Here is a 25,663-nt window from a genome sequence, read left to right on the forward strand (position 1 = left end):
AAATTCTTTGCCCCGATTGTGTTATATTTTGACCTAGAGTCTCTTCTACTACCAGTGCACACGGCATTCAATAACCCAAAAATCAGTTCTAGTAACAACATTGAAAAACATGTTCCATCGGGCTTTTTTATAACTGCAATTGAACATTCCACGCAAAAACAGCTAATGTTCAAATTGGTACGCTCACCAAACTGTATGTCCGATTTTATCAAAACAATATAAAAATCTATCAAATGATATTCACAACAGAAAACAACAACATAAGGTCTTCACTGGTCAGCTCCATCAAACCACAAATGAAGGTAAAGTGTGCTGGATCTGTGGTTTGGACTTCAATGCACAAGATATCTAAGTGTTAGATCATTGCCACTACTCGGGTGAGTTCCTCGGTTTGGCGCACAACACATGCAACTTGAAGCGTAGAAGACTAAATTCCTCCCCTGTGGTTGCCCACAACCTATCAAACTGTGACTTGTATCATATATGTCAAACCATTCAATATGGCAGCTTTAATAGTAAACTGCAAGTTATCCCTCAAACAGGTGAAATATATATATATATATATATATATATATATATATATATATATATATATATATGTATATATATATATATATATATATATATATATATATATATATATATATATATATCTGATAATCAGAGAAAAGGTTGGCGAGTACAAAAACAAAAAAGGAGAAGTGATTGAACTTTTCGAAAATATGCACTTGCTTGACTCTTTCCGTTTCATGGGAATGTCACTTGAAAAATTGTTGTCTTTTTGCCTACAGATGGATTTAAAATTATTGATGACCATATTGGAGAGAAGTTTGCGAAAAACAAATAAAATAGTTTCATCAAAAAAGTTTCTACCCTTACAGTTACTTTAACAATTTTGAAAGATTCAGTGAAAAACGTTTGCCTCCCCAAACAAGTGGAAGAACACGTTAGCTGGTGGTGAAGTGAAGTTTCTATAACACTCGAAAACCTGGCACATGCTAACCGAGTTTCCGAACGTTTAAGAGCAAAACATTAGGCGATTGCCACAATTTGTATCTGACAACTGACACCCTACTGCTGGCTTCTGTGCTTGAAAAATTGCGCAAAGTGTGCTATGAAACATATGGCCTTGGTTGCGCTCAGTATTTCTCTGCACCAAACTTAGAAGGTGATGCATATCTCAAAACATGTAACATAAGCATTAGGTTGCTTGAAGAGAGAGAGAGAGAGAGAGAGAGAGAGAGAGAAAGAGAGAGCATCTTGAGATGGCAGAAAATTATATGCGCGGTGGTATGTCCTCAGTTTACTCGAGCAGACTTTTCAAAGCTAACAACAAATATTTGCAGGATTTTGATAAAACAGTTGGGAGTTCCTTCGGTTTCACAATCGATGCAAATAACCTCTATGGGGGCATAATGCAAAACTGTTGTCAGCCAATTGGTGATTTTGAACTCGTTGAGATGCCACTGAGTGAGCCGTTGCAAAACCCAGAAGACTCACCATACGGCTTCATCGTGGAGGTGGACCTCGGATATCCCCCGGAATTGCACGACTATCCACTTGCTCCAACCAGAGAGTCAGTCGAAGTTATCTGGTTGAGTCAATACCAGGAGAATCTGAGAGAGAAAATGAATGTAAGGGTTAGTACGAAGAGCAAAAAACTACTATGTACTATGTTTGCCAAGCCCCACTATACCTTACAGTATTTGACTTTACAGCTGTATTCGGAGCTCGATCTGAAAGTGACCAAAGTTCACCGAGTGCTCAGATTCTTGCAAGGATTTTGGTTAGCTCCCTTTATAAAGTTAAGTAGCAGAAAGAGAGAGCAGGCTACAAACAAATTTGACGAGAATTTCTTCAAATTAATGATATATAGTTTGTACGGGAAAATGTGTGAAAATCCGAAAAAACGTATCAACGTCATTCTAGTAAGATCCGAGAAAGAGCTGCTAGAACAAAGCGCAAAGTTTAACTTTAAGTCGTTCAAAATCTTTAACCCGAACCTGGCTGCAGTAACTCTTCGTCGCACTGAGTTCACTTGGTCAAAGGCGTTGATCATTGGAGCAACAATATTGGGCCTCTCCAAGGTGTTTATGTTCAGGTTTCATTATAAAATAATGAAAGAAAACTTTGCTTGCAAACTTTTGTACAGTGATACAGACTCCCTGACGTATGCAATTATGACAGAAACCTCTACGCTGACCTTAAAAACAATTCCACTCTCTCTAAAGAATTCAATTTTTTGAACTACCCAAAGGAATCTAACCCGACCCAAAGCCCCTACAACCCGACCAACAAAAAGAAAGTCCTCAAATTCAAAGATGAAATGGCGCGATCAGTAATGACAGAATTTCTTGGAATCAAATCCTAGATGTACTCCATTATCACAGCAGGTATGTTTTTCCAATTGCTTTACTTATGCAAAAATCTTTGCAATTATGTTCTTCAAAATTCTGAGACTTGTAGATATATTTAGTCCAAGCAAACAACTCAAAATTCTTTAATATAAAACCAATAGGCTTAAAAAATTTCGGTAAGAAAAAACGGGGTAAAGATTTGTTTTCTCGTTTAGATACCCAGAAAAGAGCATGAAGGGCATATCCCTCTCCACACAACGCTTATTCAATCACCAGTTTTTGAAAAAAGTCCTTGAGCAACAACCAACTGAACGTGCACTGAACTACCGCATAGCGTCAGAAAAACATAAGATTTTTACAGTACGCACGATCAAAGTTTGTTTGTCCGCCTACGATAATATACGCTTTACTTTTGACGACGTTATAACAAGCTTACCTTTTGGCCACTACAAAGTTGTAGACGACGTTTTCATGCGTGAAATTCTGGACTACTGGGACGTAAATATGGACAACACCAACATTTCTGAAGGAACAGAAACTACTCCTGGTAATGGCGACGAACGGCCGGAAATACAAAGTGTGATTTCAAGCACGCTGGATGATAGGTTACACAACAGTTTCAAGGAGACAGATTGGGGTTTCCTTCAACGCACGTACAATGAAAGTGAGTTGGAAGTAAATATCTGTGAAGTGAGCGAGGAACCACGCACACCCAGTCATTATGAATTCATTTTATTTGAAACTGAAGAAAACGACGAGGAAACCCCAGTTGTTCCTCACAAGCGTGCAAGGCGTGCAATTTTATATAAATCTAGTACTGACTCCAATTAAAAACAATCAAAAACTTACTTTAAACTTTTTGCATGTTGGTAAATTAGTGAAGAGAACTTGTAAAATCAATGGAATGAAAGTTTTGTATGTGTGCTGATAATTTGCTGGGCAAAAATAGTCCGTATTTCCTTTATTCCTAACAGTTATTGATTAGAAGCAAAAGTTTGGACTAACGCCATGAAGCTAATAAAATTCAATTGCACTTTTATCTTTGATAAGCTGAGACAAGAAAGCAGAAGTTTTTAATACAAACACCAACCGATTTTACCAGTTAGAAAGGGGAAAACAAAATTCAAATCAAAGCATGAAAACTGTTCGAAGAACTAAACGAAACAACTAAGTTTTGTTCCACTCTAAGTTAGAGAAAGTTCTAAGAGAACACCTAAAAAAGACCATGCCGGTATTGTAACGGGGGGACATATCCCCCCCTTTACAAAGCCGGCATTTCCACTACTACTGACCACCACCACCACCGCCGCCGCCGCCGCCGCCGCCACCACCACCACCACCACCACCACCACCACCACCACCACCACCAGCACCACAAGCACCACAAGCACCACCACCACCACCACCACTACCACCACCACCACCACCATTGCCACCACCACCACCACCATCACCACCACCGCCACCATCAACACCACCACCACCACCACCGCCACCATCACCGCCACCAGCACCACCAACACCACCACCGCCAAAGGTCACCTCTATCTCCCAAGGCTCCTTGCTTGTCAATTCCTTGTGTTTGGGTTTCGTCTTTTTGTCCTCCGATGTCTCCAAATCCGGTAGAGAACGGAAAACTGAGCAGCACAGAACGTCAAAGAAATCCCAATAACTTAAGTGCAAAGATACACCAGGTTACAGCAAAGCACATTAAGAAACTGCAAAAGCCCACAACCAAACTTAAGCAAACATAAAAAACCTAGCTACTAAAACTACGCGGACAAGAAACCAAACACATTTACACAGTACGGGAGAAATCGAAGCGACACCTATAACCTGCGCCAAAAAAATTGATAAAAGGGGGACAAAGAACAACGCAAAACCTTACTTTGACGCAGGTAAGAACAACGACGCATGTGCCCAAAACAAAGCATAGCCTATGGAGATCGCAAAAAATTGCGCCTCAGTGCCCGAAAACGCAAAAAGAGGGTACAACACAGCTTACTGACGGAACTGGATCCCACGTTGAAGAGGCCAAGTCACTATCACCACCATCAGCAGCAAAGGTCGCCTACATCTCCCAAGGGTGTCGTTTTTATCCTCAGAAGTCCTCATCTGAGTTATATTTGTTATATTATTTCTCTATGAAAAAATAACCAATTCATTTCATTCTTTTCTTTTGAGCAGATAAAAGACAGTGCATCAAAATCCTTGTTTATTCAAACAGCAAGTAGAAAACCAGATTTTTTTGTTTGAATATAAGCACATTCATTAACAAACTTTACGAAACAGGTCAATTTTCAACGAAGCAATATCAAAAGTTTTGCCGATACAAAACTTCTGCGCCTTGAAAAACTAATAATGAGAACTCCACCACATTCCCTTTACTCTCCACAGAACAAAACACAAATTGACCCGGCAAAAAAATTCGTTTTTGCGAAACTGAAACTTGCCAAAAGGATATTTCATTTTGAAAGTTTGTATAAATTCAAATTTTTGTTTTTGAGATAATTTTCGTATTTGTCTTAGTTAGGATGGTCTCTTGTTTTAAGCTCATAAACCGGCCCACAGCTCAAATCAGATAAAATTAATAACTCTGAATTTTCTGAAAAATTTTATTTAAAAAAAACGTTTTTTGCCCTTAATTAATTGCAGAGGCTGATGAGAAGAAACAATTGTTTATGGAACTCAACAACTGGCTAAATGCAACCCTGAATGCTCTGAAACAATTAAACGCTGAATTTGTGAAAGATCTTCGCTAAATTGAACGCTCTCTTTTGTATTATCAACGAAGTATTGAAAATATTTAAGTGTTGAGTATATGTAGGATCAATGCTAAATTCAACGCTAAATAATGTCAGAACAGCGTTTTGTTTATGTAAGTTTAAAGCTAAACTAAAAACTAACTACTAAAATGTGAGTGTTGAATTTTTATGAGATCTACTCTTTAAAACGTCACAATTATGTAAGATCAACGCTTGGAAACGCAAAATTCAACTACAATCAGAAGCTCCTAAATTGTGTAAGATCTACTGTTAAGAACGTTACGATTATGTGAGATCTACTTTTAGATAGGCCAAACTTGTTTAAGATCTATGCATGGAAAAGATTAGATCAATTCTTAGACCAGAAGTTATTAAGTTCTAACTCTCAAGATCTTCTGATCAAGCACTGATCGCTATTATTTTCTGGAGGTGCCCTGATAGAGGGTTGATCTTCTGTGGAAGCTTGATGTTGGTGTGGAACGGAAAGACAGTTCAAAATGAGTTTCGAAAATATTTTAATTTTGCAGTAACCAATTTGAATGAAAAATTTATTAATCTACAATAAAAAAGGCCTATTAATTCATGCACAATTTTTCTTTCATTTTATGAAAAATTCATATTTTATGAAAATTCATATCTATAAGATCAAATAATTCTTTCTTTCATTTTATGAAAAAGGATGGCGTACCATGGAGATTTTTCAGTCAATTCTTTCTAGGACGCTGATACCTTCAAACATACACCAATTTTTCAAATACTTAATTCGAAACTTCGGGTTCTGAAATGTTAATCAATTCTTTAGTTCATTCATATAACCTAAATGCACGTTGTTTAATATCCAATCGATACAAAAGAAATAACTCCAACTTTCTCTCAATAATGGACTATGATAGGCATTTAAACTGCATTTCAATAACTCAAATATGAGAAATAATGTTCAAATACCATAACACAATTGAGGCAAAGCCCGCAGTTTGGTAAATGTTCGAAACTCCAGTTGATTTTGTTATCTGGAATCGCAGATTGCTTCAAAGCCAACTTCGTTTAAATTAATTATATTATAGCAATGGCTTCTTTCGTTAAACTTTTGGTATTGTTCTTTTTTGTGGCGGCAATTTATTATTGTTGCGCTTCTCAGCCGCAAAAAGCAGCAAACAAAGGAAAAGTCAAATTAAAGAAACCGAAAACGGTAACTCAAGACAACGCACCTAAAACGGCTCCCCCACTCAAAGAAACCAAACCAAATCTGTTTGATAATCCGATCGTTGAGCAGAAGTCATACAATATCTTAGTCGTTACTCTGTGCTTACGAGGTCATCTAAATCCCGCGGGTGGTAAGCTCATTTCATTAAACATAATTCTAGCGCTCAGTAGATTCAAAGTCTCCCTACTCTCTTTCGCAACTCTACGTACACAGAAAAATAAGAATGCATGCCTTCAGTTGTTAAAGATTCTGATTGGATTTCAAAGTAAAGATCACAAACCCAAGCCACCTCTGATCGGAACAGATTTGAATCGCACTCAGAGGTACATCAAGATCCAAATTACAAGGTCTGGGAATCGAGAGGGTTACCCGATAGCCGGGTCAATGGTCACACAAAGCTCTGATTTGGAACCAAAGTCCGGACATAGTCTGGCCACAAGTTGCTCAAAAATCTGATCAGAAACCAAAATCTGAAAATAGACTGATCATAAGTTGCACAAAAATCTAGCAAAGCCTTCACAAAAGCTTGATAAGAGACCAAAGTTTGGACTTAGTCTGATCATAAGTCGTACTAAGGCCTGATCACAAAGCAAAAGGTGACAGTCTTGATTTGATCTGTGTTTTCATTACCATGGTTTTTGCTAACGCAAAATCAAGAACAAATAAATTCAGAAACAAGAATTGGTTATAATCTTTTCAGTTAATTGTGCCCTATCATTTACAATGTGTATATTATTCCAACTTCAGTACTATAATTCGGATTTGCATACTTTATAGGAATTTCAAGTAATTTGAAAATGTACCAGAAAATCGTCTGATCAGAGGTCAAAGTTTTGAATAGTCTGGTTAGAGCGAGTGTCGTTCGGGGAACGTTACACGAAAATTTCGGGTCACACAAAAGTTGCGCAAACAAGTGCCGCGCATTGAATCAGATCAGAGGCCGCTTGAGTCTGTCATGGTCGGATCAGAAGCAACCAAGTTTGCAGGGGAAGATAGCACTTTTCCTTGTGTCACACGAAAGTCTTATCAGAGCTCATTTTTGTCTGATCAGATCTGACTTTGGTCTGGCATTTATATTAGGTTTCCCTTATCACGGGTTTCATCCAATTCCCATTCCCAAGATTTTGGCTGTATTTTCTGATCTTCTTTCGCGGAAGTTACCCCTTTGCAAAAGTCCGCATAAATCATATTTATCTTTCAGAAAAATTCTTTCATGATAAAAGAAGAAGGATTTTTGATTTTTTGAACCTATTCAAGAGCTATTTCTGTTCAAACTACTGCTTTATAAAAAGAATAAAATCAACCGACCTTTTTTTGAGAAAGTGTTCCCTTTCTAATAAGAATAAAAGCATTACAACCAGGACCATTCCACCTTTTTCTTCTGTTATAATCAAATTTTGACTGCAAAATTCAAGTGGCGTAAAAAAATACAAATTGATCATCAATGTTACAGACCAGCTTAAAAAGTTAGCAACAATACAAAGAAAAATTTCACCATAATAATAATAATATTAATTGTAATATCAAAAACGATGCACTGTACAGTGAAATGTTCATAAGGAAACTTCTGAAGTCTTTGAGAATCACTTACCGTTTTTACCGTTTTAGTTTTTTCTGCAATTTTTAGCCTTTTTCTGCAATAGCGTTTTTCTGCACTTTTGCTAGCATTTTTAGTTTGAAACCCATGGATCGCATAAGTGGGTCTCTTTGCACGTTGTTCTTGTTGAAATCGAAGACCTCAAAAATCATTTTAGGGACTTTGAACTATTTTTTAAAAACAATTTTCGTTGAAAATGTATTTTGTCCTTAACTAATTATTTTTCAAAAAAAATTCTTTTTAAATTTTCTTTTAGTTTTCATCTTTTTCTGCATTGTTATGTTATCAGATGTATACAATTATAATTTTCCTGATTTTGATCATAAGTTTTTTTTTCAATTTGTTTATTAATCTTCATTTTAATAAGAATGAATCTTCTCCTGGTTTTCACGGGGTCTTTGACAATTTTTATTGTTCATTGTAATCTACTATTCCACTTACTTCGTTTTGAATGTGGGAAGAAAACAACCCCCCGTTCTGATCATTTATAATATAATGGTTTGGTTGTCCTTTTTTCCTGATCCGCAGTTTAAGCTTAGAATTAATTGAAAAGAAACTCTCGTGGTTTCTACTTCTGCGATCACAAATTTGGTTCCTTTATTGATAATTTGTTTAATTTTGTTTTTTTTTCGCCATAATTTTTGCCAAAAAACATTCAAGTTCTGTTGTTATTTTTAACTGGTCGTGAAATTGAAAACATATCCCTCAATTAGACGCTTATATTGGGAATTATTTGTCAAAATTAAAAAATAAACAATGAGAACATTTGCTCTGTTTGTAATTTTTATTATGTCTCAGCATTCTGCAAGCTCTAAAAATTTAGTTTGACAATAAAACTCAAAGGTCATTCAACCTTATTCAATTTTATAATATTCTTTATGTCAGTTTTAGGACTGAATATATTTTTCAGTCCTAAAACAAAATCCTAAAAATTATAGTTGAAAAAAATGCATATGAAGAGAGTACGAAATTGCCGAAAATTCTACAAAATGATAATCAAACATCTACAAATCTCCACAACACTCAAGTTCTTTTTTACTTGATGCTCCCCACAATATCTTTAGCACACTTACAACTCTTGAGATTATCACAATTTGCTTTAGGTCTGAAAAGAAATTAAACACCCTCGGTCTTTAGCGTCCATCTAGTTTCGAAAGAATTAGCTCAACAAAAATTGCGCAAGCACTACTTTGGAAAAACATAGCAAAACAAGACTTATAGTACCTCTCAAAAACAGAATTGACGAATTTAAAAATCAATGGACTAGCATTCAAAACAAATGCAATATCCTAAAATCGAACAATAATGTATAACCGAAGATATATAGCATATAGAAAAAAACTGAAGGTAACTGTTGTGAGATTTAATAAAACATTCTTTCAGTTTATCAAAAATCAGTAGCTTAAAATTAAAAGCTAGCAAAATGTTAAAAAAGATTTTCTTGGTACCTGAAAGAGAGATATTAATGTACAAAAAGAATTAAAGAGAAATAGTTAATTAAAAATGAGAAATATATTCTAGTTCAAAAAAAAACATTTCTAATTTTTCAGCATACACTTTTTTGGACAAATGAAACTAACTTATGCAGCTGCAACCTATCGCAAATGGTTTCCGATCACTTAGAAAACAAGAGAGGAAGAGAGCGAACAATTGGATGAAGAAAAATAAATATTGACAAATATTTGTGGCGATTCTTGTGCTATGCAATCGAAAATTATCAATTCTTGTTGAAAAATTTAGTTGCGCAGAGAAATCAACTATTTCCGTTCAGGTCAAAACAAAGGAATATTGTTTTAGTATCCGTCCAATTTGTTTGAAAATAGTGTTTTGAAGCTATTTTTTGTCGCCAAAAATTGTCTTTGACCAAATAAGTAATTACTAGGCCAACAAGAGGGTGCTAAAAACAAACAGAAGTACAACGGACATAACGAATTAAGAAAATTGGAAATAAATGCTTAAGTTTTTCTCAAGAAAACACTTATTGTGTTGAAGCTCTACCTTGAATACAACCAAAACAAAAAATATGGATATGTTAAAATTGAAAAAAAACTGTTAAATTCATTATTTTTTATCTCTTTAAGTTGTTGTTTGCCAATACATATTGATTAAAAGGCCTGTTCCTCAAAACATCTGCAAACAAACAAGACCTAAATCGTTTATAACGGGTTTTATATGCAAATCATTTTTCAAAAGAAATGATAATATTGTTGTTCTGAGTTGTCATTAGGGTGATGATGATGTTTTCTGTCTCTGTGTGTAAATAAAGTGTGAGTTTTAAATTTTTAGCTTTTTCTCATTGGTTTTTATACTAAAATAGTTATTAGACGGTGCCAATACCATCTTCCTAGAATGCGATTAAAAAGTTTTAAAACTTGGCTGGACACAAAAGCCATTCTTCAATATAGTTCCCATTTTACACTTATGTAGTGTTGGAACGACAAATTTCAAAAAGCCTATTATTGCAAAATAAATGACTACGTAGAGCTTGTTTGGGCTTGTATTTGCTTGAAAACGAAACACAAATCACATTTACTGATTGATGAGTGCTTCTATAACAGTATGCGTATCCTCTGCAAACAAATGAACAAAACTAACCATATTTCGACCTCCCCCATTCAAGCACGTTATTAGAACCCCAGCAGAATTTGATAAGATAATTTATCTACCAATCTCTTAAGACACTCAATCAAGAAAAAAAATGCAATTCAACAAAAAGTAATATCTAACGTTGGCTTGATTAGGTCAACTTTGGCTTCATTTCAAGGAAAAATTAAAGTTATAGCTGAGGTGTACAACTTGTTCATTGTGTTAACCAATGTTTTTTTGCCGATGTGTTTTTGTTCGAAGAATTTGCTCTGATTTTTGCTTCGGCGTTTTCCTTCCTCATTAGTTTCCAGCATCAAAGCACCACTTCCGTTACTTTGTTTTATAATATCGGTTTTCAAAAATTGATTAGCCAAGAATTTGAAAAAAATGACAATTTTTTCAGATGACTGCACAAAAATGTCAAAAATTGATATTGCTTTGGATACTCCTAGTTTCCGCAGAAAATTAACCAACGTAAGCGTTGAAAAAGCAAAAAGTTTGGGTCATAAAATAATTAGGACTAAAAGCATAGCAAGTATGTCTGCAGCTGTCTGAATTGTCGTTGATAAAAAACCAGCTTGGTGGCTGGTTCAGGTAATGTAAAAAAAATTTGATGTTGCGGTGAATTTCTGTACGATCAGCGTTTATTTAAGCGTTGAATTTTTCACCGCATTCTGTTGGTAGCTCTGAAAAACTTTTTCACCGCATTCTGCTGGTAGCGCTGTACAATTTTTTTTATCACCGCTGAAACGGTGAAAAAAATTTCACCGCTACCAACAAAATGCGGCGAAAAAAAATTTCAGCGCAAATCCTACAATTATCCACCGCTAAATTCAACGCTAATTTTACAGAAATTCACCGCTATCAATGCATTCAACGCTAAAAAATCCGGGCTCTTTGCGGTGAAAAAAAAAATTTTCACCGCTATTCACCGCTAATCTTACATTATTTTTGACCAAACCTCGACCCGGGCTGGACTTAAGACATTTTTAATACAATTACCTTCAGTGAGCATACTTTTTCATTTTTTCCTATCTTTTGTTGTTGTTTTGAATTTGTTGGCCATCCTTGCCAGTGTTTCAGGAACAGTGAGAGCCTTAACCAGTAAAGGTCACAAGGTGACTGTGATTGCACTGGACTCGTGCGAAGAGTTGGTTAGAAAAGCTATGCCTAGCATAACAGATTACCACGAGATGGTAGTATCGTTTGACTTCACTTCACCGTCCAGTAACCAGATTGCAGTTATCCCATTAATGGATGAGGCCTTCCGAGTCAACTTGACAGTAAAGCTGTTCAATCAATTGGATGATTTTTTATCGAAATCACAAACGGGATATTTTCTATTTTCAAATTTTGTTTTAAAAAATCCTAGTAATGCAATAACTAACGGCGAGAGCTGACCATTAGAACTATATCTAAAGTTGTACAACAGAAATCTTTAAATCTAGTATTCGAGCAATTGGTTTAAGAATTTCTAAATATTGATCGTCTATCTGATGTTTCTTTGTTTCTCTCAACTACATAATACATCTCCCATCGAGATATCTCCCACAACTCAAAGATTAAAACTCAACATCAAACGCTCACAAGTTTCAAATTAATAGTTAGACTTTCGATTCGCTAAGAAAATGCACATTTCAATTGGGGATGTTGTCCAATATTTGAAGTGATGTCTTCACATTTTTCAAGGAACAGTGATGCCCAAGTTAAGACAGAAACTCAAATAAGATCTCAAAATGATTCCCTTCTTCTGAAAATGTTTTTCATATTTAATTTATAAATTTTTTCATATTCTTCGAGTACTTTAAAAACTGCTTATTCACCTCCTAGGTTAGGCCAGCCATCTGTAATCGCTTGAAATTATTTCTCTGCCGTTTTTGTCCAATATATGATAATAATGACAATAAACCTTAAAAACCTTTAATTTTCACAGAATTGGCGGGACCAAAGGCTTGCGTGGATAAAATTGGGTAACAGATCCTAATACCTCGGAAGAGTGGCGGAAACAGAAATAAAGACGAAAATTTGTGGTCAGGCGAAAAATGCTTTAGTTCATGTACTCGATAAAACAAAAGAAGAGTAATTTCCTGGAAGTAATTAAAAAAGCTTGAACACCGTTAACTCAATTGGATCTCGGTTAGCAGTTACATTTTCCAAGAAACGTACAGGTGATTGGCGCAGACTTCCTCCAATTGAAAGCATAGTAAGATAATTCAAATGATCATTGTTTTTTGCGAGTAGAGAATAGTAGCGCGTACTATAGTTTAAAAATTGGTTTCTCATATTCTTTTTATATTGAACAGTTCTGTATATAACAGTGTGACATATTGCAGAATTACAATATTTACCATAGTAGTGTCAACTGTAATTTTCAGTTCACGATCTTGAACTTTTTTCATGTGGAATTGCGAAAACTGCCAAAATGTGCAATGCTTCTCCAATTTCGATGCAATCAAAACAACTATCACCACATTCCTGATAATTTTGAATTATCAGTTATAAAGCCAAGCAGCCATAATAACAAAATATTCTTGTTTTCTTTTTACCTATTGAAAACTAAATTTGAAAACTCAATTCGTGGGCAGAAGTTCGACGTTCTTTTTGGAGACGAATTAGTGACAGGAGTAGTTTTGGCCGGCAGAAAACACAATATTCCAACGACCTCTCAATATATTGGACCTTTAATGACAACAGTGGAAAATCAGCCCCCTTTTCTGGAAAGAAGCGAACTGGCACGGGAAAATGCTGAGGTAAGTCAATGTCTTTCTTTTGAATAAGCCTCAAAATTATAGTTTGAAACAATTCAAGTTCTAAATAATTCAGGACACGTTGACGAAATAATAATTTTTTTAAAGATTAGACAAATTGCAAACTATTGTATCTTGTGATTTTTGTCCTCACCAGCTTAACCCCATGCTAGCGTCAATGCGACTCCGTGTCGTGTTTCAATATTTTTTATAGATGTGTTCAGCAATTATTCTAGCGCGTTTATTTTGTACATAATAACCAGCTGTATTTACCGAGTATAATAAATTCTCGCTTCTTTCAATCTTTTCTGTCAGATATTTAATCAAGAGTGCCAGCCAACCCAGGTTACCCACCGTAGACAAAACTTTGAAAACTTACTAAGACTTATAAGCTGCCGTAGAAAACTTACAAAACTTAGTACGGCACCGTATAAGGCCGTAATAAGTTTTCTACGGCACCGTAGCCAATTGATGTAATTACCAATTTGGAAATTCCAAATTCCTAAAATCGACTTTAAATCTATCGCTTATCTCATACAAGTCACTTTTTCATCACTTTATGGCACTGGTTATAACTTTTTAAATCTCTCAAAAATTACAAAACTTAGGACGGTGCAGTATAAGGCCGTATCAGGTTTTGTAATTTTCCTAAGGTAAAGTTTTCTTACTTTAATTTGCTCTGAAGGTAGGCCTGATGGTCAAAAAATTTATCTCGAAACAGTTCGAAATTGCAAAAATTTGTTACGCCTCTTCCAAGGCCGTACCGAACTTTGGAAGTCTAATGATATCTTTTAGAGTTCATGGCTTTGATCAAGCAGAAAAACATTCAGTTCTGAAAATCCGTCAAAAGCGTCAAAACTGAGATTTTGTTCCAAAGAAGACCAAAGCTTACGTATTATGTCTCAAAAATGATTAGCTCTAAAATGATGTTCGAAAAAAAAAATTGCGGTTTAAGTTAATCAGATAAAAGTAGCACTGTTTTTAACATGAAACTGTCATTACCACTCACATAGCTGGTAAATAATTCCCTAATTACAAGCGCGGGGTTTATAAGAAGGAATAGAAAAATTAATGTGTTTTGTTTGCGTTCTGTTCAATTAAATCTGTTCTGGTTTCAAAAAAAAAATTTTATTCAAATTTGGCTCATTTGAAAGTTCATTTTCGAGCTTTTTTGAGCATTCACAACAACAAAAGTCCTCTTGCTGATCTACAGGATCTACAGTCAGATTACTTAAACTTTTTATGAGAATAAGCACTGCACCTTAGAAATCTTATTACGGCCGTAGTACGGTGCCGTAGTAAACTTGACAAGAACTTAGTACGGTTTTTATCTAAGACTTATACGGTGCCGTAGTAAGGCCTTAGTAAGTTTTCCAAGTCTGGTCAACCTGGGAAGTTGACAGAATTGAAGAAAACTAAGCGGTACCTAGTTCTATAGAGGTCATACAACTTACTAATTAGGGATTAACAAGACATGAGGCAGATTAATCTTACCTAAAAAAAGATACCTAGGATCTTTTCAATTCAATAATTGTCCCCCCCCTTTGGTACCCCGTAGAGAATCGCCACCCCTTCTGAGCTATACTCTACCACGATATTACTTGGCCTACAGTTTAGATAGCCGAATATTAGTTTAAGCGCAATTGCGGACCGCTGTTCATGGCCATGCCTCTCATGCGCTGTGGGATGTAATCTGGAAATCGCGGGTCGGTTATCGCGGCAGAGCCGCGCGCCCACCGACCCGCCAGCCGGAAATTATTTTCGCTTTGTACTCCAGTTCGGCTAGTTGCCATACCGTGGCGTATTATATTCTATTCAATTTAGCATAATGTGTGCATGCGTGGAGTGCGTTATTAGTCTTCTCTGATTGGTTAATAAATGGCTCGCTGAAATCCTATTCAAGAATAGCGCATTTTTTGAAAAAAGGGGGGGGCAATTTCTGAAAAGATCCGATACTTAGAAGCTGAGTATCTAAATTAGGACTTGTTAATAACTAATTATTAACGAAACTCTTAAAATCATCATTTTTGGATAATTGAAAATTTGTTGAAAGTGTGACAGGTCTTAAAAGCAGATATTGGAAAAGTGAAATGTTGCCTGCTACAATCCTCGTCAAATTGGGACGGTTATCTGCTAAGATCTTGCAATACTCTTGCAAGACTCTTGTATGATTATGCGTCATCTTGTAAGGGCTCTTAAAAGACTCTTGCCAGATAACGGTTAATATTGCATGATTCTTAGCAGATAACCGTTGTTCTAATAAGATTCTTACCAGATAACCGTCGCCTTTGTAAGACTCTTGCCAGGCATTCATCGCTCCAGAAAAGTTGCAGACAGAAAATCGATGCTCTTGCAAGACCATGATAGGTATAAAAAGCTTTCTAAAACGTAAAAATTGACCCGCAAACATACTTAGAAACGCCCATAAGGGGCTTCAACAATATATAACACATAAAACATTGTCTCAGCAAGCAAGGTTCGTGAGCTCAGTAACTATGTGTACCAATTAGAATCCTATAAATCGATTTCCATATTTTTTGAAAGTTGACAAACAGCGATACTTTTTATGTAGCTCATTTTGTGTTTCAAAGTTTTTCGCGGTGAAACCTTTCTTTCTGTTGTGTTTTCCTATAGAATGGAAAACACAGGCTGTTTTGGGTGCCTTAACCAAAAATGATGAAACGCCTATCTTGTAAGGATCTTGTAAGTGTCTTACCAGATAACCGTTGCAATCTTGCGCCTTAGCAGATAACCGTTATTTGCAAGACTCTTACAAGATCTTAGCAGATAACCGCTTTTCACAAGAATCATGCAAAATCTTAGCAGACAACCGTCGCAGTTCGTCTAGGGAAGCTTAACTTATACAAATTGGGTTACTCATTTATAGCTTTAACGGCTGACAATGGCCAACTTTCTTCAAACAAGCAACGAAAGATGTGCTGTCAAAAAGACACGCGCTTATCTTTGAGAATTATTTGCTGATTTTTGAGAGATATCAAATGAATCTAATTTAGGCTTTTCAAATTGAGAGTGCCACTTTGTGGTGAACATCAGGAGAAAATTGAAAAAAAAATGCATTAAATGTATTTCAAAATTGAAAATAAGAAAAAAAAACATATGGTTTTAGAAATGACTCATTGTCTAAGCTGACGTTTCCTACCGTTCTGGAGGTTTCTTATTTCCAAAGAGTTGTCAAACAGTTTAAAAATAAACTATGAGAGAAAAAGTTAAATAAATGTACTTGATTTGATTGCAATTTAATATAAAGAGTTGAGACCCTTATTACGCCCATTCAAAAAACTTTAACGCAGGCTCGTGAAGACATAAATCTTTTTTCTGTTGTCTTGATTAACTTTTTAAGTTGAAACTGGTTTTAAATTAGGTTGTTTTTTCGTTGCACTCGCGATTGCTACAAGTGTATGAAAAAATTAGTTGTAAAAAGGGAACACCTGAAAAGTTTTGTCGTGAAAACCGAGAACTGAGGCCTGTGATTAAAACGACAATGATCGAAAATTCGTTCCCTTACCTCCTTGAAGCTGTCTGAGGGACGATGAGCTCTCACTGAAACGTAACTTCAGGTTGACCTTATTCTGAGCATTTTTTGCTGCACTGATAGTACCACGTGAATGTTTTAGAATCAGAGGACCACAGTCACCAGAAAAGAGCATGCATGATAAGAAAATGAATTGTACGAAATGTGGGGAAGAATTAAAAATAACAATTGCAAACAAGCCATTGTGAATGCATATCAGACTAAAAAACCTAATGCTGCAAAGGTGCTATCTGCATACTATATGTGCTTAAAGTTTTAATATGTTTTTTTATAGAGAAAATCACGCTAGTAATCAAATAGTTGTCACATTGAGTCTAGAACTAAAGGTTTACGTTGTGAGATCTTTCAATTCCTTCACAAATTTGCAATAATTGCTCATCTTGCAAATTGTATGAACCGGACCCTTATTTTGCAAGAATCATGTGCCTGATCATGGCTGAGATATTTTACATAAAAGTAGTCAAACTTCCCTGTAGGTCACTATCCTTACTTTTTCTCCTCCATAAATGCTCCATGAATCTATATTGCTTCAAAAGGGAGACAGAAGAGGTTTATAATGTGGCAGTTGATCGAAACTATTGCGTTCTTCACCAGATTCACTTTTGTAGCGTTATAAGGTAATTTCCAAAGGAAATTTCTTGCTTGTTGTATACGAGCAGCAGTATAACAAATTGCAAGTTAGAATTCCAAGTAAAAAATAGACAGGTCTATTCCTGTAAAGATCCTCTAGATTTGATCAGAGCTGGATGAGAGGCCCTCCAGTGTAAGAGATTAGTTAATTCTGGGTTTACGCTGGACAGAGTTTCTCCCAGAGTAGGTCTTCCCTGGGGCTAGTCTTCACAGACTTGAGCCCAGAGTAGATCTACACTGGAGTTGCTCTTGACAGTTTTGACCACACAGTAGATCCAATCCAACAGGATAGCCTCAGAATTATCTTGCTCTGAGCAAGCGCTGTCAAAAGTTATCTCAAAGTAGGCTTGCTTTGAGCCCGCTCTGTCAACGATAGTCCAGATTGGGGCTACTTTAGTATCTGTACTGTCAACGATAGCCGCATATTTCTACTTTGGAGCTACCCTGTCAAGCGTAAAACGTGACTTGATCAGATTGTGATCCAGCTCTGAATGGTTCTCTCAATTTACTCCTTTCCAGTTCTAATCTACTCTGGATGTAAGGTACGGGTTAGACAAATATTTATCTATTTGTTACTGTCTCTATCAAAGTACCAGTTAAAATGGCTTTTTCCAGGAGAAACCAAGTCTAATGTCAGTCGTTGGCAGCGCCCTCTTTGACGGTTTCATGGAGATCTTCATTTCGTATCCTCTGTACAAGAGCCTACAACAGATCCACAATGATGAGGGATGGGAAGATGTGTGTTTTGATTATGGAAGATTCCCCTTCAGTTACATACACAGACACTCTGTGCTCTTGAGTCATGGTGCTCCTCCTATGTCTATGAAGAGAGGACACCATTACCAAAATGTGCATTCAATAGGTTGGTTGCTTTAATTATTTTCATTAAGCAATTTGTGGCCTTGTTGCAATTTATACCAATTTAGGAATTAACCTCAGCAATGAATTTAGCATTATAAATATAAGTTGACCAAATATGGAGAATAGTATTGGTAGTTGGAGAAGATGAATTTTTATTAACTGGTCTCGGCCAAAGTTTGTAGTACTCAATTAAGAGAAAATAATGCATTCAGTTGTACGAATAATACCTGGGCCCCATAAAACCCCATGGATGGATTGTGATATAAATAGAAGCTCAGCGATGGATCGATCATACTATGCTTTATTGCACGACGGCCATGGATAATTCGGGTCTTTCTCGTTATCCCTCCACGAAATTATAGCCCCCATTATAGTATATTTATCATGATTGGGGGGGGGGGGGGGGGGCTAAAGGTTATCTGACCACTAAGCTGGGGGGGGGGGGGGGGGGTGGGTTATAATGGGAAAGATCCGAAAATTCAAAGAAACAATTATGATTCCTTATTAAGTGTTCTGAAGCAAACTATAACTCATCCATGATTCCTTATAAATTTTCTGATAATTTACGTTTATGATTTATACTCATGTTCTCTTGCCCAGCGTGGTTGAGCTCCTTTTTAACTCCCAATTATGGGCTAGATCCCTAAATATTCGTCGAGGATTTGGAAATTTTACCTGAGGTACGGTCAGATTTAGGTACCTGAATTACCAATATTCCAGTATATGCTTTAATAAATTGGAAACTCGCTGTGTAACAGGAATAAACACGTTTTTAGCCGTGGAAAAAATTTCTAAGAAATTGCAGTCATCAACCAATAAGAAATCAGTGATGCTACTATGAATCATCGATGGGATTTCTTTTTATGATACTTCGATAATCCGTCGGTGGGAATTTGACTTCTATGAAATTGCGCTGACAAATCACTGAATATTTTAGGCTTTATGCTAATAGTCAGTCGACCGAAATCAATGGGAACCCAAAACCGGCTATAGTTCATTAACCATAAATCATTGGAAAGTTTAGAATGTTGCCCGCGCCGGCTCTGTTACCCAATTAGAGAAGTCCGATAATATTCTTTCGCAGCCAAGACATTTGACTGCTAAGCCTCTTCTTGTTACAATTCAAAGAATATGAATTGTATTGGGGCGCTGTCTTTTTTTTAAGCTCTGTTCACACATTTTCATGATTTTTGAAGTCAAATTGGAGTGGTGATTTTGGTCACGCCGAAACAGGAAATGGAGCGAAAAAGCGAGTGGTTTTGCGGCGTGAATTTTTTACGCTCTAATTTTAAAGTAGAGTAAGAAAACGGTGTTTGAACAAAATTTCGCTTTCTCGCTGGTGGTTTTTTGTTCACATGCGGCAATTTCACTCTGATTTTTACTGTTTTTTTCGATTTTTTGGATCGGATTTTTTTCTAAATGGTTTTCCCAATCCATTCACAGCTCATTCTAGGCCTAATTTTTTTTTGTTTGAATTAAATTTTTATTTCTCGCTAGTGGTTTTTTTGTTCACATGCGGCATTTTGACATTGATTTTCTGTTTATTTCTTAATTTTTTTTGTTCTGATTTTTTTAAAATGGTTTTTTCAATTCAATTATAGTCTATTCTAGGTCTAGTTTTTCTGTTTAGTCAATGAAAATTCTTTGAATTGTACGTCAGGACTTGTCCTGCTATGTTCTTCTTTGTTGCTGCTAATTGTAAGTTATAAACCGGGTTGAGCACCCAGAGCATAGCAGTACTGAACCATTGTAAATCCAGAAACTGTATATAGACTTTTTTACACGTGTACAGATTCCATTTATGTCAAAAAATTCATTGATCAGTATCTTTGTCAGAGTACAATTGTACTTCTGATTTCATCCTGATTTTGAATTGTTCATAACTGTATTTATGCAATTATCAGCCTAATTAACCTTATTGTTTGACTCTTTTCAGCCTAAAACCATTCTGCTTTAAACTATATTCAGCTCTGATTGTCAGCCTTAAATACGCCGTGTTTCACCTGTTTCAGAGCAGAATGTGAATAAGATACTACATCACAACATAGGCACCAAACTACATCACACCACGGGCATTTTCACACCATACTAAATCACAACACACGGATATTCATACCATACTACATCACATCACAATCACAGGAATGTTCACATCATACTACAACACAGTACAGGGATATCCACATTACACTACAACACAACACAGGTATTTTAACACCATACTGCATCACACCACAGTCATGTTCACATCATACTATATCAAAGCACAGGGGTATTCACAATATACTACATCACAACACAGGAATTTTCACACCATATTGCATCACACCACAGGCATGTTAACATCATACTGCAAGACACCACAGGCATATTCACATCATATGACATTACACTACTGCTAATTGAACAGCCGATTCAGATCAAGAAAATATACATCGAATAAAGGTAAACTCAGCAGGAGGGCAAGAAACTTTTCAAACAGTGGCTGAATGCAAATATACCGAAAAAACTTTGTCAATTTTAAACATCATCAACAAAAAGATTGTTTAATAATGGCAAAATGATGGGCACATAATGACTAACTTATTTGATGTAAATAAGTGGCATCTAAGCAATCTTTTACAGTAAAAATTAACTTACGCGTATTCATCACTCAAACACGCAGGTTGATAAGCCCGGGAATTTACATCGTTTTTTCTTTGTTTGTGTTCTCAAAAATTTTGTCCGTAAATAATATTGCCTAATATAACTGCTTAGCAGTCTATAAAATCTTGTTAGTTCTTCTGTTACAAGTTTCCTTGTTTCAAACATCGAAGTTCAATTAGCTGTCATAATTTAGTTTTTTCAACTGCCTTTTAATGGAAGTTCTTATTGGTTTTTATAACATCTTGCATATGGCATTTTTATATCTGTTAAGAGTGAAAACAATTGTATCATAGAAACTGGTAATCAGATGTAAAAAATTTATGGATATCCGAATGAAAAAAGTTTCATTGATTCTCCTGATAATTTGCACTCAAACAATGTTCGAGTCGCTTTGCTTTAGTTTCTACAGCTCCCACAGGTGTTTTGGTTTTTATTTGGTTCACCATTTTTAAGCTGAAGGTCATTTGTTAAGGACATGAATGACTTTAAGTCTTTGAATGCTACCCAGGCTGAGGTTCCACGTGAAACGAATACAAGTCCAGACCGTCTCAGACGGAACATGCTTATGTCCAGACCGTCCGAGACAAAAACATTATCTCAAGACTTTCTCGCGTTCAAAAAGAGTGTTTCCACACTTTCGTGCGTTTATTCGTGCTTCAAGGCCGTGTAATTTTGAACGCAGGACGCTCCCCTTGTGCGTTCATTTTGGTCTGTGCATATCGACTTTTGGTCTGGCACCTCGGCCGGGGTAGTTTTTTTTTCTTTCTAATGAACAAATATATGCTATCTAACAACCCCTTCCCATTACCGATCTCCCACTTACCATCCTCTCAATCTCTATTAAAAAGGAGAGAAAAATCTGTCTAATTCTCTATATATTTTTGAGAGTAATATTAGCAAATCTACTTTTGGTTGTTGTCACTTTATACTCTTTTGTAACAGAGCTGCCCAGGTTTAGGCCTCGAATGAAAAGACCATGCTCGACGAAAAAATGGTATGAAAAGACCATGCTGGACTGTAACAGCGCAGGAAAAGAATTTAGCTGGACCTAATCGTTCAGCTAGACTTTGGCTTGACCAAAATTTTTTATGCTGGACTTTAGCTCAACCCAAATATGATATTCGACTTTACCTCGACCTAAAGTGTTCATGCTGGACCCAAAAAATTACATTTGCTCTGCAAATTGGTCTTTGCTTATAACGTAGTCAACGGGTTTTACCGTACAATTTTTTCGATGTTTCTCATATTTTCCAGAAAAACGAACTGTGCTATTATACATATATTTGAAAAAACGACTTTTAGAACCAAATGAACTAAATAAATCGCAAACTAAATTCATGGATGATGAAATGTTAATTGTTAGAGGTTTGTTAACTAGCTGAATTCAGCCAAACAAATTGGCTATATTGCTTAGTTGCCAAATTTGTGTTATCTTAAGAATTCCTTATTTCTTAAGATTCTTTGGCGGAAATCCACTTGATTTTCGAAGTTGGACTGCCTGTTGTAACGCTAGTTTGGCGTTGCTAGTAGAAGTTGCACAACTACAAAAAGAACTATAGAAAGGTTAACTGTTATTAATCCCACAAAATGCGATCCTCGACTCATAAAAATACCATGGTCGACCTATTAAAAGACCGTGCTCGACATTAATTGGCTACGAAAATACTTAGCTGGACTCATGAAAAGACTTTACCTTGACTTTACCTAAGTTCTGGACTGTGTATTTATAGTCAATAAAGAACCCCCCTACTAGAATTATAAAGTCTTTTCATAAGTCGAGGTCTAAACCTGGGTGGGCATGGTTGCGTCTCCGGTCTATACTGTAGGAATCTTCAAGTCGCAATTTGGTCATTTCTATTTTTAGTAGAGTTTTAATAACATCATTTGCAACCCATAAGTGAAAGGTTATTCCCCGACCAAAGCAAACTATAGTTGTCCTCTCCCGCTTTTTTGCGGTTGAGAACAATTCTTCCAACGACAGTCGTTTAAGTTCAAGTTTTCAAGGGCACTGTATTTTTACTTGACGGTGAAATTTTCTGGTTTCGTACAGAGGCGGTTATGTTGCATAGGAATTTGTGCATCATCAAAGACATTTCTATTTTTAGTACTAAAATCTTCAGCCATGTTTAGGTTTTGTCCCAGACGACGTCATTTATCCCCCATTGACGAAAGAGCTCTCTGACTGGCTGCAAAAAGCAGATGGGCCAGTAGTGTTCATAAGTTTGGGAACAATTACTGTCACAAGCAAAGAGGAATCGAAACTTCTGTTCGAACAACTGACCTTTCAGGATAAATTCTACTTCATATGGGCTGTGAAACAAACTGTTTTGAATGATCTCAATCTATCAGATCCGCGTAAGTAATCGCCACATTACAGAATCGATAAGTTTTTGTAATAAGTTGTAAATCTTAAGATGTCAATATTTTTTGTTCCAATTAACATTCCGAGCATTAGAATTGTGCTGATGGATTTCATGTAGAATATAACGACAACAGGGCTTGCATTTTGCATAAAAATTATTACCCTCTTAAAAACCTCAGATTTTAATTTACATTCATGAATATATTCAAATACAAGTAAATCAAGTTGACCACGACCAAATTAGTCCTTTTTCATTTTCAGTTGGCTGAACTCGTTGCGACCACAGCAATCCGCAAAAATTTCAAACAGGTGGAAATAAAAATATAATTGCAATCAAGGAATTGAATATTTCTCGCGCCTTCTAAACCAAAATGTTTCGTGTTAACCAAAACATGCAAGAAATGAATCCACTTGAGCTTAATATTTTTCATATTGTTTAAGTACTTAACCGTTATCGATGAAAAAAATATTAAGCTCAACTGGTTTCATTACGTGAATGTGAATATAAAGAACTGTTATTTCAAGAACTTAGCGGCACTGATGGGGGAAAATATCTATCGCGAAAAGAAAAAAAAACATGCATTTTTATTTCCAAGTTTGGGGACCTTTTTCATCTTTTCAGCTTTCATAAGCAAACGTCTGTTCCTCGGACAATACCTCCCCCAGGGTAAAATTCTACAGCACCCGAAAGTGAAAATATTTGTCACCCATTGCGGTGCAAACTCAATGTATGACAGTGTGAATGGAGTGAAACCGATGATCACATACCCTGGATTTGCAGACCAGCCTATTATCTCAAACACTCTTATTGCCGAAAAAGTGGCAAAACTTCTCAAGCAGTTTACTTATCTAGAATTGGAGCCACTTTTGGATGAAATGCTGGCAGAGCCAAATTATTCGGAAATGGTGGCTAGGCTACAAATAATCAAAAATGGCCACGTTAGAATTGGTGGGTTCAAAAGAGCTGTTGAAGTAATTGAACAAATGGCGGAAGGGAAGATTGTGGTAAATCGAACAATGGCTTCTGAAGATGTATTCGGAATTGCTCTTTATGACGTCATAGCAGTCTGTGTAAGCTTGCTAGCTTTCGTAATGCTTGTGGTTGTCGGTATAATTTTGTGTTGTTGCCGACTCTTCCGCTTTAGACCACCTCCTTCAGCTGAAAAACTCAAGAAAAAACAAGCTAAGCAGGACTAATAGAATTATTAGTGATAACTCACATTAGCTAGAAAGACACTGGACTTTTTCTTCTTATGTCTGATTAAATGGATTGCTTCTTTATTTTGTTTATAGAATGCTATTTGAACATGAACACCAATGAGAAAGGAAACAGTCTGTTCAAATTACAGAATCAACAACCAGATACAGTTGACCTAAGCGTTGTAATAACACAATAAAATATAGCTTGTGATAACAAAATAAAACAGTGCTGCTTGTTCCAAAATAAGTTTCTGTTCTATCTGATTCTATTCTATCATTTTATCCAAGAGTTTATTTTTAGTCTCAGGTTTTTTGCAACTTTTCTCAAGAATTCATCACGCATAGCAATCTGGGAACTATGTTCCAGAAAACGTTATGGCTATTCTCGTAGAACACACTGTTGGTTTTTGTGGAGCTTGTCATTTTTTTCTATAGAAATGGTTTTTGACTGCTCTCAAACTAAGTTTATAGAGATTATAGTAGTCCTGTGGTCTTTTCATGCTATTTATGGCTTGATCAATTTTTCTTCAGGCCCTTTTGACTTTTCATCCTCAAAAATGGGATAAACAGGTAACGCTTTGAGGGCATTAAGTTCTCAAGTTCTCTTAGAGCCTTTCGGCTTGTTAGACACATGCGATTCACCGAAACTCCTTTGGAAACTTTAATTCATGATGTGAAGGGCAGCGCTTAGAGTTCGATCCCCCGCCCCACACAACACACACACACACACACACACACACACACACACACATCACACACATCAATCCCCCCCAAAAAAAAATTCCACCTCCTGCGCATCGTTCGACCGGAAACCAGCGCACTTGCCAGTCCTTTGACAGCAATTCGTACGTCGTTAGTCGGTTATGTTTTCACGTCTCAATCCAGTTTTATTGAACTTAACATTGGGATAATCACCTTGTCCAAGAACGCTACCTTTAAAAACAACTAAGAAGCGTAATCTTGGAAACAGTAGCCAAAAAAAAACAAACATTGGGAGCCAGTGCCCTTACCAATTAAAGTGGAATATTTGTTCCTTTTACCTCCGAATGATGTTCATAATGAATTGGAAAAACAAGAGTGCCCCTAAGTGCATACAAATTGTGGTTTATTAAATTTTTAACTCTCATATGGTCTTGCATGTCATCATGGATATTC

The 25,663-nt window shown here is 36.2% G+C and overlaps 1 protein-coding gene across 1 annotated transcript; it reads left to right on the top strand.

The window, feature by feature from the left end:
* The first annotated feature begins 6,078 nt into the window (after positions 1–6,078).
* LOC142337004 (UDP-glucuronosyltransferase 2B23-like) lies at positions 6,079–24,816 on the top strand. Its single transcript, XM_075386014.1, has 6 exons — positions 6,079–6,456; positions 11,593–11,839; positions 13,094–13,259; positions 18,055–18,301; positions 23,077–23,301; positions 23,931–24,816. The coding sequence occupies exons 1-6, from the start codon at positions 6,189–6,191 to the stop codon at positions 24,503–24,505; spliced, it is 1,728 nt and encodes a 575-aa protein (XP_075242129.1). The 5' UTR covers positions 6,079–6,188; the 3' UTR covers positions 24,506–24,816.
* Positions 24,817–25,663: the final 847 nt, after the last annotated feature.

This window comes from Convolutriloba macropyga, chromosome 3, assembly GCF_964194025.1.
Source record: "Convolutriloba macropyga chromosome 3, txConMacr16.3, whole genome shotgun sequence".
Lineage (NCBI taxonomy): Eukaryota > Metazoa > Xenacoelomorpha > Acoela > Convolutidae > Convolutriloba > Convolutriloba macropyga.

Coding starts and splice junctions, on each gene's coding strand:
- LOC142337004 (XM_075386014.1), top strand. CDS start 6,189: ATGGCTTCTTTCGTTAAACTTTTGGTATTGTTCTTTTTTGTGGCGGCA. Junction 11,840..13,093: donor TTTTTATCGAAATCACAAAC/GGGATATTTTCT, acceptor AATTCGTGGGCA/GAAGTTCGACGTTCTTTTTG. Junction 18,302..23,076: donor CCAAAATGTGCATTCAATAG/GTTGGTTGCTTT, acceptor AGCCATGTTTAG/GTTTTGTCCCAGACGACGTC.